At 41.9% G+C, this 19014-nt stretch overlaps 2 protein-coding genes across 2 annotated transcripts in view; one reads left to right on the forward strand and one right to left on the reverse strand.

The window, feature by feature from the left end:
* The window catches only part of rps12 (ribosomal protein S12), a 434687-nt gene that overhangs the window by 364844 nt on the left and 50829 nt on the right, over positions 1–19014 (reverse strand). The window lies entirely within an intron of this gene.
* Positions 14788–19014, forward strand: part of fndc4a (fibronectin type III domain containing 4a) — a 40480-nt gene continuing 36253 nt past the window's right edge. The window contains exon 1 of the mRNA XM_049589187.1: positions 14788–15437. Within this exon, the coding sequence (XP_049445144.1) occupies positions 15362–15437 (76 nt within the window). The 5' untranslated portion in view covers positions 14788–15361. The remainder of the gene's footprint in view (positions 15438–19014) is intronic.

Below are 19014 nucleotides of genomic sequence, written 5' to 3' on the forward strand. Positions count from 1 at the left end.
TATCTGCTGTGTACCAGAGTGTCCAACTGTGCACAGCCTCACATTTTCTGTCCTGCATGGTGGTCTGAGTCATCACAGCTGTGGTCTGTAACCACTGGGCCACTCTACCACGCACTGATCCTATCTGTGTTCATTTGGTCTTTATCAGTCTGATTGTCTGGCTTTCTTTGCGTCTAAAGCACAAGTGTTTTTTGGGTCTGGAAGACTTTTAAGACAAGCATAATTTTAATTTAATATTCAGTTAACCTGGAGGGCTTTAAGGGAAGGATTATTATAAAGTTGTCTTTCTCACTGTTGAAAAACTGCTTTGCTTTGGCATGCCATTATTAATCTATGCTTTATAATTTGCTCTGCTGTTTACCTAGGGCAGCAGAGCAAAGAAAACAGTGGGGGGTTCTTTGTCAAATACGGAAGAATCCATCTGTTGAGCATAAGCTGAAATATTTTCATTCAGTGCAAGATACTGCAGATGTTATAGGACCCAGCTAATATTTGTTCACTGTTACCAAAAGCTACCCCACAGGCGCAGCTCATAATAACACCAGTCTGTCTGCTGATGAACTGAGGGAACCACCATTAATCACGTCTCACGCTGTGCACCATGATTGATAAGCAGCCTCACCTTGAAATGAGCCATGATGTTAACACAAGATGACAAGACATGTGGGGTAAAGGTTGGGAGGCCTAATCACCCTCTCCCCTCCTTCTGTTCATCGCTGCTGCCTTAGAGGAATAATGACGGGAAATGGTGGCTCACACGCAGATTGATGAGTGATCCCTGCAGAAGGCAACACATCATTAGCATCTTCTGACAGTAACCCTGCGCCGTCCTCTGGGGTGAAGACGGGCACGTCGACGACGGATGAAAAGAGATGTGCTTTCATCTTGCAATAATGTTGCTGATTTCAATGGTGTTCAATTGGGATTATGCTCCTCATAAACATGTTTTCTCTCCCAGGCTTTGATGTCATTAAATTAATGGAGTCCATCAATCAAGAGCGTTTGGTCCGATAGATGTGAGGGCTCTTGAAACGATGACAGAAGATGTCTAAAAAACATTTTGCAAAATGAACATAATACAAAGAGATGGATGATGATGGATGTTTTTGAGAGGAAACTAGGTCTTGTAAATTGGACAAAAATGACTAGTTTGACATAATTCACAGATCTCATTAAATTCTTATGTATACACAATTAATTAATCCGTTCTGACTTAGACTTTTAATTACCTCACTAATCTGATGCCACATGATCTCATTTAATGGGCTCTTTTGGTCTTAATATAAAGGTTTAACTTTACAATTAATAACAATTTTTGTACACCTCAATGTGTTTCCGAGTTTCAGACGAGTTTCAAACATGAAAATAGCAATCTTCTGAGATTATTAAATATAATGAGCTATTCAAAATCCAACAGAAGCGAGGATTTGTCTCTATCATTAGATGCATATCTAGCATTTTATTCAGTATCCTGACAGTACTTAATTCAAACCCCTTAATTCTGTTTTAATTTCCCAAAATAGTTCAGACTGCTCTCATGCAAAATTCGAATGTATACCAATGAAAAGTAATGCACCAGAGCTTGTATAAAACACACGTAATCATGAGCCAGTAATTTATATACCCATGTAATAGGAAAGGCTGTGATCACGTGACCAATGGGCTGATTGGAGTAAAAAAGGAAGTACTATAAAGACCAAATGTTTGCATAAGGAGGCAGGTTGGGGTGGTAGGTGGGTCAAACAACACAGGACTTCCCCCAGGAGACCGATGTTCGGAAATGTGTGAAACCAAGTGAACTTTTAGGTATTTTAAAGTACGCTATCACTGTGTTTCTGTTCTTAAACCTAACCTACGAAACTTTATGTTAAGTGTGTAATTTTATAAGTAGGTAACATCATTTAGAAGGCGCTAATTTGTAAGATATCACGCAAACTATTGTAAGTGAATTTTTGTAAGATAACATGCAAACTGCTGTGTGAGGATAAGTTGAAAAGCTACAAATAATTCAAATTCATTGGCTTCGGTCAAAGTTAATGGTTATTGATCGGATACTTCTGCATTGGAGCTGGACTGCAGACAGGGATACCTACTGTCACCCCTATTGTTCGATATTAGTATTGAGCCAGTGGCCCAGCTCATGTGAGATGACAATATTATTTAGGTCCTGACACACCATGCGAACGGTCAGCCACCGGTTTATGTTGGTATGCATCTGTTGCACTAATCTTTGCATTGTTTCCCGCACCATTGGCACTAGTCAGCCTTTGTCTACATTTTTATTCTTTTGCTGATTCAGCAAAGATAGTGGAGTGTGTCGATGAATGAAAACACTCTGATTGGCAGGTTAGCTCTGTGCATGAGAAGAGAAACAGAAGTGAGGAAAGTAAACAAACAGCTACAGCCAAGAGGGAGTGAGATCAAAACAAACTTGTTACATAAAGTAAGATGATTTTTTCTTTAGCCACTGAGCTCTTTGGTAGAAACGTTTCCATATGGTTTGTGCAAATGTTCACTAGCACAGGGTAAATATGCTTTATTCTGTCAACACTGGATTCTGTCGGTTTTGTGTGTCTGGGCCTTAAGGGCAGCACTGTTAATAGAAAACAACAGAAGGTATTGCTCTCTGCTGATGATGTGTTGCTCCTCTTAACACCCTGAAACAACAATACCATGTCTCAAAGAACTTATCTTCCATAACAGATATCAAAGACCTTTTTCATGGCAGACATTTTGACTCACACAGGTGTATTTATTAACAATTACGATAGCGGCATTCTACTTAGGGGAGGTCCTGGTATTGTGCATGCTGGGTCAGTGGAGTAGCTTACTGGGACAATCAATGGAACTGAGCCATCGTTAATGTTATTAATTTCGCTTGTGCTTTTCCTGCTATGACAAATCAAAATGTCTGCTGTAAAAAAAGGTCTATTCAGGACATAAATAAATAAATGAATGAATGAACATAAATGAATAAGACAGAAGCTATGGATGTCTGAGACCAAATATTCAAATTGGTTCACTAAAGAGTGGCTTTAAAGGGACTAAGGATGGCTTTAATACTTAGGTATTTTAGTGCTGCAAACAGGCTTTTTTTAAAACATATTTCGGTAGCACTTTATAATACAGCCCGTGTTTTACGACGTAACTCCCCGTGTCTTACGGCGTAACTTCCCGTGTCTTACGGCGTAACTCCTCTAAGACCTGCCGGGGTCTTACAGTGGAACTGCTACTGTCTTATGCTGTCACTCCCAGTGTCTTATAATGGAACTTCATGCGTCTTACCTTGCACTTACTGGGACTTCCCGGGTGACTCTCTGACATCTACCATGACATTTTGGGGGAGCCTATATGGTTTAGTTTCACTTATGACTTACAGTGTAACTCGCTATGTCTTACAGTAAAACGTCTTACAGTCCAACTCCTTTTGTCTTACCATGTAGGCCTACTTATTAAAACTTATAACTATAAAATCAGATATGATTTACAGTTTTAAAATACACGAAAATCATACTGCAATATGTCTACAATGTAGTGTATGATAGTCCTATCATTGTAAGGTGAAGGGTAAAAATGCGAAGTAATCTTGCTCGATTAAACGTGCAATATGTAATTTTCTGCTGCTAAGGGTCTCAAACCAAAACAATAACAGAAGACGGAGTTGGATGACATCATGAAGTAACGTGGGATCATGGGAGTTGTAGTCATATAACAGATACAGATCTTACTTAGCTTTACAGTTAGCGATGGCTTCTCCCTCTCTGCTGCTCTCTCTTGCTCAGTGCGTCTTGTGTTTAGCTATTCCTCTGCCTCTTTTATAAATGCAGTTCATTTACCGGCTTCAGCTCAGCATTATAGAAACCTATCGTTAGATGTTGTGGAGGCCACTGGCTGGATCGCTGGTGCCCCGGCAGGCAGCAGTGCTTGGAATACACTGGTGGAAATGATTAATATTTCGATAACATCAGCCAGGTGTTTGCTTACCTGTGTAGTAGAACACATGCGAGGTTGGCGTCGAATTGTAGTCCTAGATTTTCACGAAGCTCTCTCCGTCTTGGAAAGGCCGCACCAATATTTATTCTTGAATTAGCTCTCTTCTTATCCCAAATTCTTCTGGGATCGCTTGGTTGACCAGTACCTTTTTTACCGGCTTGTTTACTGGGACAGCTTCAGTGTCAGAAGGTGCAGCAACTGTCAATGCATAATCATGATCCATGACGAGTTAGCTTAGCCTAGCAACAGTAATGTTCATTCTCTGATGTCTCATCCGGTCTGCTTCTTCTTCTTCTCCTTCATTTAATGGCTATGGTAACTGGAGTTACGTTGCCATTGGCATGCAACCTAATGACACGGTCCGTAACTTTTATCAATATTTCATATTTATCTGGGTTTGAAAAATTGTTGGAAACATTTCTGATAATCAAAGTACACAACTAAACAAAATATATAATATTGGTTTAGTCGTTTTTAGACATTTTTATGTGGGAAAAACTACATATTATACCTTTAACCATTATTGTGTAAAGGACCACATATGGTATATTTTGAAAGTCAAGCTAAGGGCCGATTAAAATTGGTCTGCGGGCCACAATTGGCCCCCGGGCCAGACTTTGGACATGCCTGCTCTATAGACTACCCACTGACAAACCAGATTAGCCAAATGCTTCAAGCTTTAACACAAACACACCTGCAAAAGGTAAGATCTGGTTAGTCTACACAACAGGCTGATTATATTCTCGCTTTGCTAACAAAAATGAAGTCTTATATGGAGGCCATTTGTGCTAATGGAGTTTTCTTTGGTGAAAGAAATCTGCAAACAGGGGCACAATTTATGAAGAGCTGCTTTCTTTCGTTGGACTGATTGGGACGGATTTAGGAAGCCATCTGCTAGATTGATATTTCCTCTTGATATATGAGTTTTTATCACTCCATTTACTGTAGGGAAGCCTTAAAGCCACGAGGTAGCAGGAGCCCCACCACTCGCTCAAATGTATCTGGTAATTGACCACCGCAGTTGTGCTCAATGATGAGTCAAGGGCACTGGTAACTACAGGGAAATTTAATTATATGTGCGCTGGAGCAGTAAAAACTATTCAAGGATACTGCTGGCCTACGCAGTGTGGGCTGAAATGTGACCATACAATGTTCTCTTGGACCTTCTGTCTCCACTGTTAAGCGTTTAAGGATGAAATGATCCCATTAATTTTAAGAGAATATGAACAATCAATATAATTGATAAATTCTGGTATTAATGCAAGCATATATCTCTCAGATAAACATACTCCATTCAATCACATAAACCTTTCACCAGACAGTAAAACACTCGGCTACATTTCAAACAGCTGCGGACTTACGTAACACCTTGGACCATGTGTCCTGGTCATACGAGTCTTTTGTTAGCTCACCAACTAGACAGCTCATCATCCCTGATCAGTATGCAGCGCGGTGCTCCTGCCCATTTTTAAGATCCCTGCTGTCACCATCTCCTTTCTGTTGAAGGTTTGTGTAGCAAATGTCAATGTAAATATTCATATATGTGGCTTTGACCTTGGAGGCTGTCTCTCTGCACTATATGCTTTCTCTGCCTGTTTTTATATTCAGTGTCAGAAGGAGGAAAATCAAGCAGAATATAATGTAAAGCTGGAGGTGAGATGTTCTGTCAACATGTGATATGGAAACTGTCAGACTGATTTGCATTGTGTGAACTTCTTTTTGTCTTTTGCATTGAAATGTATTTATATAAAAAATAACTCATTTACAGAACAGTGTGGAAGCTATACGCAATTCTTTTATCCTGTCATGCCATTTTATTCAAAGGTATCCTTTGCAAGATTCTCCTAATGAAAAATGTATAGACTCATACAAAAGTAAGCCCTCTCATTATCACTTATGACCCATTAGAAGAGTGTGGTGGTGTATTTATCTGCAGAGACTCTCTCCTGTCTTTTCTTATTTTCGTCATATTTTGCTGTGGTCAGGATGTTCCCCGGCACAGCATGAAGGTGAGGTCAGGGCTTTGCAGTAAGGTAGTGACCAGATGCTAGACCATAAGCAGCATGCATCCAAGAGGAAGCTACAAAAATTGTGGAGACAGAACTGACAAATACTAAGCGGACAAAGCTGAGGTTGGCTTTCGCTTTCACTTTCTGGTGATACTGTAGAAAAGTAGCTGACAATTCCTGCATAGTATACCTTTAAAGGAACTGTATACATCATTCAGAGGATTTGTGGTTCAGAGTCTGGGACAGTGTTAATTTTGTTGACAAAAACCAATGACCAATGACCTTTTTTTCCATGATGGAAACAAGACAACGACGAGTTGAAAATGGATCTTGATAATAAAAACTAAGATGAAATCTATGTTTCATTTTCACTGACGAGAGGAGACGTGACGAAAATGTTAGTGGTGGACTATCAGACATTAAAAGCCAAGAACAGTCATGCTTATAGTTATCTTCAAATGCCGCATGAGCGACAGGCTGGTAAACCTCAGTAAATAGTTGGCGGTAGGATGTTTTTGTAGTCGCTGAATGGAAGCGGAGCAAGCAGCCACTGGCCGCCCGACCTCACAACTGATCCCCATGGGACTCGAAGTGGTGGCTAGCAGTTAATGGTACTAGCAGCTAAGGGCCCATTTATGCTCAACGCTAAATACGGATCCGGATACGGACACGGACGGAGCCTTCTGTCCATGCTCCACCGGGAACCATAGGGGCAGTGTTGCTGTCACTACCTGATATGTAGCTCTAGTGAGACACGAAGAAGAAGTAACAATTCAATTTCTCTCATCGGCAGTACTAGAGAAAAGAATTCTCCATCCTCCAGTCGCGATGTATTTAACGGCCTCACCGACCACCGCCTCCTACAACGCTGCCTCTGTTTTTGTCTTTTATGCAAGAGGTACATTATCAATATCTCCTCCACAGTCGCCATGTTTGTTTTTGAGTTTGTTGTTGTCATAAACTTTTGACGCTGGGCTGCCCCCTGGTGGATATATTGGTTAACATCCATGCCAACGTAAAGGGCGCATGGAAGTATGTGGGCAGTGACGGTAACATCGTTTGAAATGGACGTATACATTTTCGTACGTAAAGGGAGCATAAATGAGCCTTAATAGTGCGACCAGTGTTACCAGTGCAAACAGTGCTAACAGCAGCAACAATGCTGAAAGAGCTAAAGGTGTTAACCTGGGGGGAACTGAAGAATGGGCACTATGCTGTGGGTCAGAAAGGTGTTATCAGTGGTAACAGCCATATGAGCACGGTGCAGAGTAGCGGCAACTAAGGTTTCCCAACATGTAAGTGGCTGAGGTGGTGGCTAGAAGTGAACAGTGCTGGCAATTAACTGTTCTACCAGTACAAACAGTGCTAACAACAGCAACAGTGCTGACAGAGCCAATGGTGTTAACACAGGGGGAATCGAAGGGTGGGCATTGCCCTTCCACAATGACACTGTGGGTCAGGAAGGTGTTATCAGCGGTAACCGCTGGATGAGCACAGTGCAGAGCTGCGGTGATGAAGGGTTCCCAACATGGAGGTGGCTGAGGTGTCTAGTAGCTAATGTTGCTACCAGTGTGAACAGTGCTAACAGGTGCTGAAAGGGCTAATAGTATTAACTTTGGGGAAACTGAATGGTGGGCAATATGTGTCTGCAACAACACTGTAGGTCGGGACAGTGTTATCAGCGCTAATTGCTGTATTAGCGCAGTTCAAAGCAGGGGCTCCACTGGGACGTCTGCCACAACAAAAACTGACATAAAAGTTTGGATTACAACACACACAGAGGAAGCGTGACTTTATTCTCCCTCTGGACGTCATTACTCCTCTATATATGTGATTTGTTGCTATATTAATGCTCTGAACTGCGTATACAGCTCCTTTAATGGGGACTAATACATACTTGCTTTACTTCTGAGCCAGAAAACTCTTTGGACTTTGGAGGGTGTCATCCAGCATAATGTTTCCAATCTTACACTGTAAGTACCTGAGAGTCATCAGGAGGATGGCGAAATGAACTATAAACAGTCAAAGTCTGCAGTCACTTATTAAATCCCTGCCATCTTTCTGCCTTCTCATTACTTATAAAGTTCTTTTACTGGACACTGACCACCAAGCAATTAACATTTTGAATCTTCCCTCCTGCCAGGTGAAGTTATTTTGGGTATTTTTAACCCTGTCCTCATGAGAACGGGTTAGAAACTTTTCAAATGAAATGATGACTAAGGAATAAAGAGAAAAATGTGACATAAAGCCGGGGAAAAGAGCTGAATATGGTTCAGAACCTGGAAGAGGATTGAAGGTGACCCTCTGTCTTTTAAAAAGATCTTCTGCATTTTTACTTGCTTAATTTATTCATTAAAAACAAGCTGTTTGAGACACAACCTGCCTAGAGTGATTTCCATGTTACAGTGTTGGTGAATGAATTAGCCCAGTGATGGGAGGGTGATGCATTTTTAATGTATACAGTGGCCTAAATTCCAAACTCCATTTATATAATCAACAGCATAAATAACATCAAAATCAATTAATTCGAGCACATTTGGAACATAAAGAAAAAGTAAGTGCTTGCTAGTGAGAATTCATTTGAATTATTGGGTCTCTATGAATTAAAGAGGATGGTTTAAACCTGCTCTACATGAGAATTGTCCTGAGATAACTTTTGTGATAATTTGGTGCATATATAAGGCAGCATGGTGGTGCAGTGGTAAGTGCTGTTGCCTCACAGCAAGGGGGGTCCTGGTGTGGGTTTAAACCCTGGGGTGTGGGAGCCCTTTTGTGCGGAGTTTGCATGTTCTCTCAGTGTCAGCGTGGGTTTTCTCCAGGTACTCCAGCTTCCTCCCACAGTCCAAAGACATGCAGGTTAATTGGTGACTCTAAATTGTCCGTAGGTGTGAATGTGAGTGTGAATGGTTGTCTGTCTCTATGTGTCAGCCCTGTGATAGTCTGGTGACCTGTCCAGGGTGCACCCTGCCTCTTGTCCATTGTCAGCTGGGATATGTCGGTGATGATTGGGTGATTTACCCACCTACAATTGCAGGTGCAGGTGTCGTGGGACACGTCCTTTAGAGGAGGACACCACTACGACGCCACTTATCACCCACCACAGTGCAGTCATTGAGATCCCTCCCCAGACAACTAGAAAAAGTTCACATTTAAGAAGCTGAAATCAGAGGATTTTGACTTTTTTTTATTAAAAGATTAATAATTAATAAACTCATAAACTAATTGATTAATTAATTACTTTTGCAGCTACTCCTACTTGTGAACAATACATGTCTCTTGATGCTGAGGTGACAGCAAACTGACACTAAGAGCAAACTTCACCATGTCTATTTATCCTGTTCTTGACAGCAACAAACAAGATATACATTCACAAACTGCTGGCATTTCTGTATGCAATCTGTAAAATACAAAATGTACTGCAAACACTGGAAGTCGACATCTGACTCCAAATGGAAAGATGTTGCATCAATTCAGAGAAAAACAGAGCAAACATAACCTTTGGCACATCTGAGGCATCAGCTCTGCAGCTGTTTCATCCCTTTGCCTTTGGACACAGTGTGCATAATCCACAGGTTTTTTAATAACATAGCACCACACTACACTCACCTGCCACTTTACTGGGTACATCTGTTCAACTGCTCGTGAATGCAAAAAGCTAATCAGCCAATCACATGGCAGCAACTCAATGCATTTAGGCATGTAGACATGGTGAAGACGACCTCCTGAAGTTCAAACCGAGAATCAGAATGGAGAGGAAAGGTGATTTAAGTGACTTTGAATGTGACATGGTTGTCTGAGTATTTCAGAAACTGCTGATCTACTGGGATTTTCACACGCACACCACGGTCCAAAGAAGAGGAAATATCCAGTGAGCAGCAGTTCTCTGTGTGAAAATGTCTTGTTGATGCCAGAGGTCAGAGGAGAATGGCCAGACTGGTTCAAGATGATAGAAAGGCAACAGTAACTCAAATAACCACTGGGTACAACCAAGGTCTGCAGAAGACCATCTCTGAACCAACAACACGTCCAACCTTGAAGCAGATGGGCTACAGCAGCAGAAGACCACACCAGGTGCCACTCCTGTCAGCTAACAACAGGAAACTGAGGCTACAGTTCACACAGGCTCACCAAAACTGGACAATAGAATCACACAGGCTCACCAAAACTGGACAATAGAAGATTGGAAAAACGTTGCCTGGTCTGATGAGTCTGGATTTCTGCTGCCACATTCAGATGGTAGGGTCAGAATTTGGTGTCATGGATCCATCCTGCCTTGTATCAACAGTTCAAACTGGTTTCTTGAACATGACAATGAGTTCACTGTACTCCAATGGCCTCCACAGTCACCAGATCTCAATCCAATAGAGCACCTTTGGGATGTGGTGGAACGGGAGATTCACATCATGGATGTGCAGCCGACAAATCTGCAGCAACTGTGTGATGCTATCATGTCAATATGGACCAAAACCTCTGAGGAATGTTTCCAGCACCTTGTTGAATCTTTGACACCAAGAATTACGGTAGTTCTGAAGGCAAAAGGGGTCCAACCTGGTACTAGCAAGTCTGTTATAAAGACACTTCCTCCTTTAATATTCCAAAACCCACAGGGCTGTATGTGTTTTAAGAGTGTCACTCTGATACAGTATCACACAAATCATCAGTCACACATACTGCTCCCACACTGCGAGGGAAAATTATTCCATTATGCGTATTCGTCTACAAAGAGCTTGAATTCATTTAGCAGGTCTCTGTTGTTGTTTCACCCAAATTACACACAAAACCATGGAATTCTCTCCCTCATGCAGTAAACAGCTGAGCAACAGGGGCAACTGGTGCAGTCGAGCAATTACATTGAAAACAAACAACTCGATCCCAAATTAGAATGAAGCGGAATTGAAGTGCAGGACGTGTTGAGTGCTGCTGTGCAAAACTAAAAAGCCATAAGCCTGAGTGCTGCTCGTGTCGTTTCGGCTCCATTGTGCGCCGTTCATTGGATTCCTTATGGCACACTCTCCTGTGTGATTGAAGCTTTGGTTCTCTCTCCAACATTCTCTCGTTTCTTTTTAATGCTGCGATAAATCACTCCCAATGTATCTACCACTCTGATCAGTTATAATATTTCCACTCGTATGAATTACTTTGATAGGCCTTTTTTTTGAAAACATAAAACATTATGAGGTATAACGAACTCAAGCTCTAATTCACACATAATTCTACAGACATTAGCAGCTATTCTATCTGGCTGCTGCCTTTACTGACTGCCATTTGATGAAGACGGCCTCTGATTTAACTGCAGAGAATGATATCTCATGGCTAAAGGATGAAGCTGCCTCGATTTTCTTTCTTGCTGTTCCTCAATGTGTTGATTAATGTGTAAAGGTTTGAGTCTGTTGCCTGTTTTCCACAATGAATCAGCTGATCTACAGTGATGGAGCTGTTTTTGACTTGAGCCTGAGAGCTTTGATACAAACTTCCAACAAGTCAGCAACTTAGCAGATTTATGTCCTCTTGTGCTTCCTGCTGGACACACATGCGAATCAAGACTTTGCATTAAATTTGGCTCATGCTACTTTTAAAGACTGCAGAGCGTGGGCTGCATCACTTTGGGATTTCTGCTTAATGTGGGATCCAAGGATGGCGAGCATCTCACGGGACTAAAAAGAGACTGCAAGAGGATTTCTCAGTGGCAAAGAACATAAATCCCCAGCATGGTACAGCCATAAGTATAACAGTGTGAGAGCCAAGAGCTTCTTCTCTGTGAAAATCATAACAATTTATTTGCAGGAATGTAGTTGGAATTAATGAGAAACGAGCATTTATGTATATGTGGAATTAAAGTTGCACTCTTTGGTTCCTTTCAGCCATTTCAAAGCACCTTTGCAGGATTTTTGTACCAGTGTCACGGTGTATCTTAGCTGGTCTTTGTCATCATGCGTAGTTATCCTTTTTTAACTTCTAGTATATATTAACATACTTTTTGGCTTTTCTGTGTAGTAATCTCATTTTGGGTTTTATATTGCTTGTTTTCGAGCTGTACACTTTCATTCTGTATTTCTGTGATCTCATGTTGCTGCCTTTTTCTGGTTAAATAAAGGTCAAATAATATAAATGAAAATACAATTAAGCACAAATCACACGCCCAGATTACTTCGTCCTGATTTTGAGTCTCACGCTGATGCAATATCATGATAAATCTTCATTTGAACAGCTGGTTATTTTGCAATTGATGTGTAACTCTGACTGAAAACCCCGAAACTGTGAGATGACATTTACTCCAGGAAAATCGTTTTATATTATGAGCTCAATAAAGAACTGGAGGGAAGTCCAGTGTGAAGGATTTAGGGGGATGTATTGGGAGAAGTGGAATATTATATAACAATGTTTTCTTTCATGTATAATCACCTTTGTCACCTTAGAATGAGCTGTTTGTATCTACATATGGAGTGGGTCCTTGTCTATGGAGTCCACCATGTTACACCAACATGTTTCTACAGTAGCCCAGAAAGGACAAACCAAACACTGGCTCTAGATGGGGCCATTTGAGTTTTTGCGTTGGCCACTTCAGTTAGCAGCTCCCCAGTGACAAAACGCAGATTTTTTTTTTATGTTAAACTGCTTTATTCAGTGTTTTTACCCGTTGGAATCACCAGGTCCATATGTTTCGGAGAGGAGGAGACCTCTGCGGCTAATTCAGCTCCCTGTGAAAACCCCCTGAACATCTGGATCTGAAGTTATCAGAGGAAAAAAGTAGAGCACACATTACTAGGTGCTGGGCAAGCAACCTGTCTGCAACATGCTGAATAGCACTGGAGAAACCCTGATTTGTAACATTAAACTACTTTATTCAGTGTTTTTACCAATTTAAATCACCAGGTCTGTTTGTTTTGGAGAGAGAGAGGCCTTTGTGGATAATTCGGCTCCTGTTAAAAACCTCCTGAACGTCTGGATCTGAAGTTGTCAGAGAAATAAGGTGAGCACACGTTAGCGGGCGCTGGGCTAGTGGCTCATCTGTGACACGTTGAACAGTGTCAGAAAAACACTGTTTTTTTAATGTGAAACTGCTTTATTTAGTGTTTTCACCGGTTTAAAACCCCAGGTTTATTTGCTTTAGAGAGGAAGAGACCTCTGTGGATAACTTGGCTCCTGGTAAAAAACCCTCAACATCTGGATCATAAAAAAATGTGAGTAAACATTAGCAGGTGCTGTGCTGGCAGCCCATCTGGGACAAGCCGAACAGCTTTGGAGAAACACTGATTTGCAATATGAAACTGATTTTCAGTGTTTTTCCCAGTTTAAATCACCTGGTCTGTTTGTTCTGGAGAGGAAGACAGCTCTGTGGATAATTCAGCTCTTGGTAAAAACCTCCTGAATGTCTGAATCTTAAGTCATCAGGGAAAAAAGTAGAGCACACATTAGCACGTGCTAAGCTGAACAGCATCGGAGAAACCCTGGTTTGTGACACAAACTGCTTTATTCAGTGTTTTTCCCAGTTTAAATCACCTGGTCTGTTTGTTCTGGAGAGGAGGAGACCTCTGTGGATAATTCAGCTCCTGTTAAAAACTTCCTCAACAATGAACACTGACAGAAACCTAAGCGGGAGCTCACACTTGGCACATGGGAGACGTTTCAGCTGGTTGCAATCTGCATCCTCACCACCAGATGTCACTAATCCTATGAATGCCACACACTGCTCCTTTAATACACAAGCTGAAAAGACAAATATGTGTCTCATTCTCATAACTGGCCCTACATGATAAACTGACTCTACATATAAAACACAACACAAAGGACACGGTCAACACAGCGAGCGTCTCAGTGTATCATATTGAGATAAACGCCAAAGAAAAGTCAGCTATACAAATAGACAGCTGTCATGGTAACTCCAATATCTAATATCTGGCTTTAAACGCTTTTTACAAAAGCCTTTGTCTGCTCGGGCTCACAGAGGACTGGTGAGCACATGGAAACCATGGCAACGCCTCAGAGAGGGGGGAAACAATCTTCTCTTGACCACTAAAAGGTTTGGAGTGGTTCATTTAGCAGACAAAGATGTGGGAATAAAGTTTCCAAAGGGGGCAACACACACTTCTGTGTTATGAATTATGCGTCCCTTTTATTGCAGTTATAAAACCTCATGTGCATGGTGTGTGTGTGTGTGTGTGTGTGTGTGTGTGTGTGTGTGTGTGTGTGTGTGTGTGTGTGTGTGTTTTTTAAATATACATCCCTCATCCTGTGATTCCTCCTTTAACATTTGATGACTTGTTTCGCTGTGCCATGAATAAAGACTGCAGCAGGCTGCATGTGCTGGCAGGTTCCCCACAGACAAGCAATTTGATGTGGAACGCTGGTCCCATGAGGCAATGCACTCAGCTTATCAACATGATTCATCTCCGTGATAACACGGTGTGTCTTGGGGTGGGGGGGCTGCGCGGTGTATGATGGGTGAGAGGCACAGGGACCTGCTGTAGGATGTGTATACACAACACAAGGAGCGGGGTGGCTGAATATAGCTACACTTGATGTTTTATACACAAGTTAAGTGAATGAAGTGGGGCAATAGCACTGTCTATCCAATGTTTAATGGTCTTTCCTGCTACCCGTAGACAACATTTGTCTCTCAAATGTCACTGTCATTCACCACAACATGAAAACACACCACTTCACACCTATTCTGGCTCTGCTGATGACATATGAAAGCAGCTGGAGCCACAGTGTGAGTGGCTGCAGCAGCTCAGGTAGGCGTGCAGCCGCTGCGCACACGTGGAGCATTAATCATGCTATGCTGCGCGCGTGCACTTGAGTGCGGGTCTCACAGGGGCCACTTTAGGGGCTGTAGCGGAAAAAAAGCACTGCAGGAATGACCCAACCCCGCGTGCGTGAGTAAACAGCCGTGAACAGTGAGCCGCGGAGCGCGAGGGGCAGTGTGGAAAACTTAAGGCGCTGTCCGTGGTGCTGAATCGCCCCGCGGCGTCCCCTCACGCGAGCCTGTGAGCGTCATCGTTTCTGATCATACCTGAGCTCTCCTCCTCTTCCTCTATCTCCCTATCGATGCATGATGGAAGTCTACAGTTTGAGCCTCCACATTTAACTCGGACACCAACACCATGAAGGACTTGTGGATTTAAAACAAAGCCACCAAATGAAGAATCCGCCTGGGCGCGAGAAAATGTTTCTGAAGACATCATTCATCACGTACTTTCACTGGTTATCTATTTACTGACCAGCGCGAGCCCGATTCAGCCACCAACCTCCCCCATTCATTCATCATGTTGTAGAAATGAACTGCTGTGATTTTGTTGCCCTTCAACAATAGACCTGCGTTTTAAATCTAAAGGGACAGCAACGATACCCGCCGAGACATGGCTCGTCTGCTTGTGTTGGTCAACTCCGTGGTCCTGTTGCTTTTTGGCAGCGACATGTTCTTGGTAGGAGCAAGTAAGTAGCAGAGGAGTCACAGCAATTGTTGTGCACTTTGAAGCCTTGTAAAATGCGCCATTAGGCATGCTGGTAGGGTTATAAAGCAGTGCTTGTTGGAGTCTAATGAAGCTTTTGCTGTGTTTAATCTGCACCTGATTATGCAGTTAATGTCACCATGCATGCATATATCACCTTAAATATGTTTGTTTTCTACTGTAGTTCATCCAGTGACACCTGTTTAACCAGATACAGAAATTACAAGCATGCTTAGGTACATTTTACCTTTCTAAAGACAAGCTTCCTTTACTTTCTTTGCATAATTTCTTAAAAAAACTGCACATTGTCTTTCTTAAAATATCCTTTGTGTTCCACATCTAAATTCCTGACCATATAATAACCTTTAGAATAACCTTGGCAGCATGCCCTACTTATGCATCCAATCAAAATCAGTGCAATTATGCAAGAAATCTGCCAGTAATTTCCCCCCCAAAAAATTATACAAGTCAGCCACATCCAGCTTTTTCTCGCTGTGTTTGCACACTTGTGAAGCACTTTCTTGTTTGACTAAGAAAAACCCATTTAATTCTTAAATTACGGCACTAATTAAAATGTGCAAATGTGTAAAAGCTCCCACAGGAGGCCATACCATACAGTGGCATTCATTTTTGTATAATAGTGTGCCATAGGAACACTAGTTGCAGAGCTGTCTTCAGTGACATCAACCATGATTGTTTAAACTGTTAAACCCTAGGTGGTCTCATTTACAGCATGTATAAACACCCAGCATTATTATTTTTGCATGCTTTCCATTACAAGCTCAACTTCAAGTTTGCTGTTTATGAATCTCTTCTATTTCCGTGACAGAAATCTTCCCTATCAGCCTCTGCATGCATGCATCTACAGTATCTCTGCCTCTTTATCTACCTGTCTACCTCTATCACTTCCTCCCTCGCCTCTCGAGGGAGCTGAGTCTTACATGTGATAGCGCCTTGAGAAAATCAGATTGGCACTTCACTGTTTTCTGTGGGTGTGCACGCGCTGTCTGCCTGATAGATATATTCAGAGCTTTTGTCATGTACCTACGCTGACATGTGAAATGCAGGAGCATCTCTGATCTCGGTGGAGTTGTGCACGGGGGCCGCCGAGAGCAGGAAAAGCCACTATTGAAATAATAAACACGACATTCATAAATATAAATGTGGATGTGGCAATGAGCTTCAAAGAAGAGTGAAAATAAATGTTGAATTCATTACTGCCAGCCCCGTGCCTGCTATGAGACTATGGGATTAACTGTGACATTCAGAGAAAGCTCTAAATTAATTTTAGGCTTCTTTGGTTCATACAAGGTTATCCATAAAAGTTTCAACAAGGCAAAAAAACACCAATGTTTGGTGCCCAAATGCCGCTAGCAAGGCAGTGACAGGTCTCCAAAATACACTCACATTTGGTGGCTAAGAAGTAGCTTGTGAAACAGGGATGGGTTGCTAAAAGACATCCATGTTTACTGCTTAAGAAGTGGCTGGAAATACAGTGATGGTTCCACAAAAACACCCATGTTTGGTGCCCAAAAAGCAGCCTGTAAAGCAGCTTGTAAACAGTGACAGGTCTCTATAAAGCACCCATATTTGGTACCTGAAAAGCAGCTCATAAAAAAGAGATGGGTCACTAAAAACACCCATGTTTGGTGCTAAAAAAGTGGCTGGAAATACAGTGATAGGTCCACAAAAACACCAGTTTGGTGCCCAAAAGCCACTAGCAAGACAGTGACAGGTCTCCAAAATACACCCACATTTGGTGGCTAAAAAGAAACTTGTGAAACAGGGATGGGTCGCTAACAAACACCCATGTTTAGTGCTTAAAAATTGGCTGGAAATACAGTGACGGGTCAAAAAAAAAAAACATGTTTGGTGCCCAAAAAGCAGCTTGTAGAGCAGCGACAGATGTCTAAAAAGCACCCCTATTTGGTACCTAAAAAGCAGCTTGTTAAAAAGAGATGAGTCACTAAAAACACCCATGTTTGGTGCTAAAAAAGTGGTTGGAAATACAGTTACGGGTCTGCAAAAAACACCAATGTTTGGTGCCTAAATAACCGTTGGAAACACAATGGGTCACTAAAAAACACCCATATATGGTGACTTAAAAGCAGCTTGTAACGAAAGAGATGGGTCACTAAAAAACACCCATGTTTGGTGCTTAAAAAGCTGCTGGGAACACAGTGATGTGTCCACAAAAACACCCATATTTGATGCCTAAAAAGCCACTGGAAATATGACAGGTCGCTAAAAAGCACCCACAGTCAGTGCCTTAAAGCAGCTTGTAATAAAGATATGGCTCACAAAAAAGCCACCCACGTTTGCTGCCTAAAAAACTACTGGAAACACGACAGGTCACTAAAAAACAACCACATTTGGTGACCGAAAAACAGCTTTTAAAACAGTGACAGGTCTCCAAAATACACCCACATTTGGTGCCTAAATGCAGTTTGTAATGAAGAGATGGGTCACTAAAAAACACCCATGTTTGGTGCCTAAAAAGCTGCTGGAAACCCAGTGATGGGTCCACAAAAACACCCTTGTTGGGTGCCTAAAAAGCCACTGGAAATGAAATGGGTCACTAAAAAACACCCACATTTGGTGCCTAAAATGCTGTTTGTTAAACAGTGATAGGTCCCTAAAAACAACCCACATTTGTTAGGTGCCTGAAAAGCTGCTGGAAAAAAAACAGCTGGTTTGGTTGTTTGTTGGTCTCGGACATTGGTCTGCAGTGGTCTGCAGCTTGGGAAGTGTCACACCTAGTTCTTACGCCATCCACCACCCCCTTCACCCCCTGATAACAATGTCTTCTTTACTACGTCACATTATAAATGTTGATGTGGTTTGTACGAAACATATTTGTCATTTGCAGAAACGTAGGCCACAATGCCAACATTTTCTTCTGGCGACTGGGCTGTATGATATAATATTCTTAAGTCAAAACCCACACAAGGTGTTCGTTTTTTCTCGCTCCTACCTGACAAGAGATACCTGAGTGTGGGTAACAACATTTACATTCAGCCCAGTCTGAAAACAAGCATGCTGGAAAATCAATCCCACTAACCACAGCTGTGGGCGTTCAGCAAACGTGAATTAGAATTTATTGGATTTATTTGGATGGCCAGGCTCATATCTTTCTTCAAATTGGCAATCTGCTGTTCATAAAACCTGGTGACACATTCTTGACAAATAGACATTCTGAATCTATCAGAGTTAGGGCCAGTGTTTGCTCATGTTGTCTTAATTTTATCTGCTGTCACAGCGCAGACATTTAAACATACATGGGGAAAATACAGACTAGGGTGTGTGGAAAAAACAAATTCCACTCAATCCTAAATGCTATATTGTCATACAGTAGCTCACACTTGTTGGTGTCTTGTTTAGACATCTGTCGAGCCAGTAAACAAACAGCTGTAGCCAGTAAAATTAATGGCACAAACTGTTAACGACTTGTTCATAAATCTGCTCCTGCATGCCAGCCCTTACAGTTTGGGGATGATGCAGTAATGTTAGCTTGTGGGCTGGAAAGCCTCAGGGTTTGGCCACTGATTACATTAACCTTA

This window comes from Epinephelus fuscoguttatus, linkage group LG11 (assembly GCF_011397635.1).
Source record: "Epinephelus fuscoguttatus linkage group LG11, E.fuscoguttatus.final_Chr_v1".
Lineage (NCBI taxonomy): Eukaryota > Metazoa > Chordata > Actinopteri > Perciformes > Serranidae > Epinephelus > Epinephelus fuscoguttatus.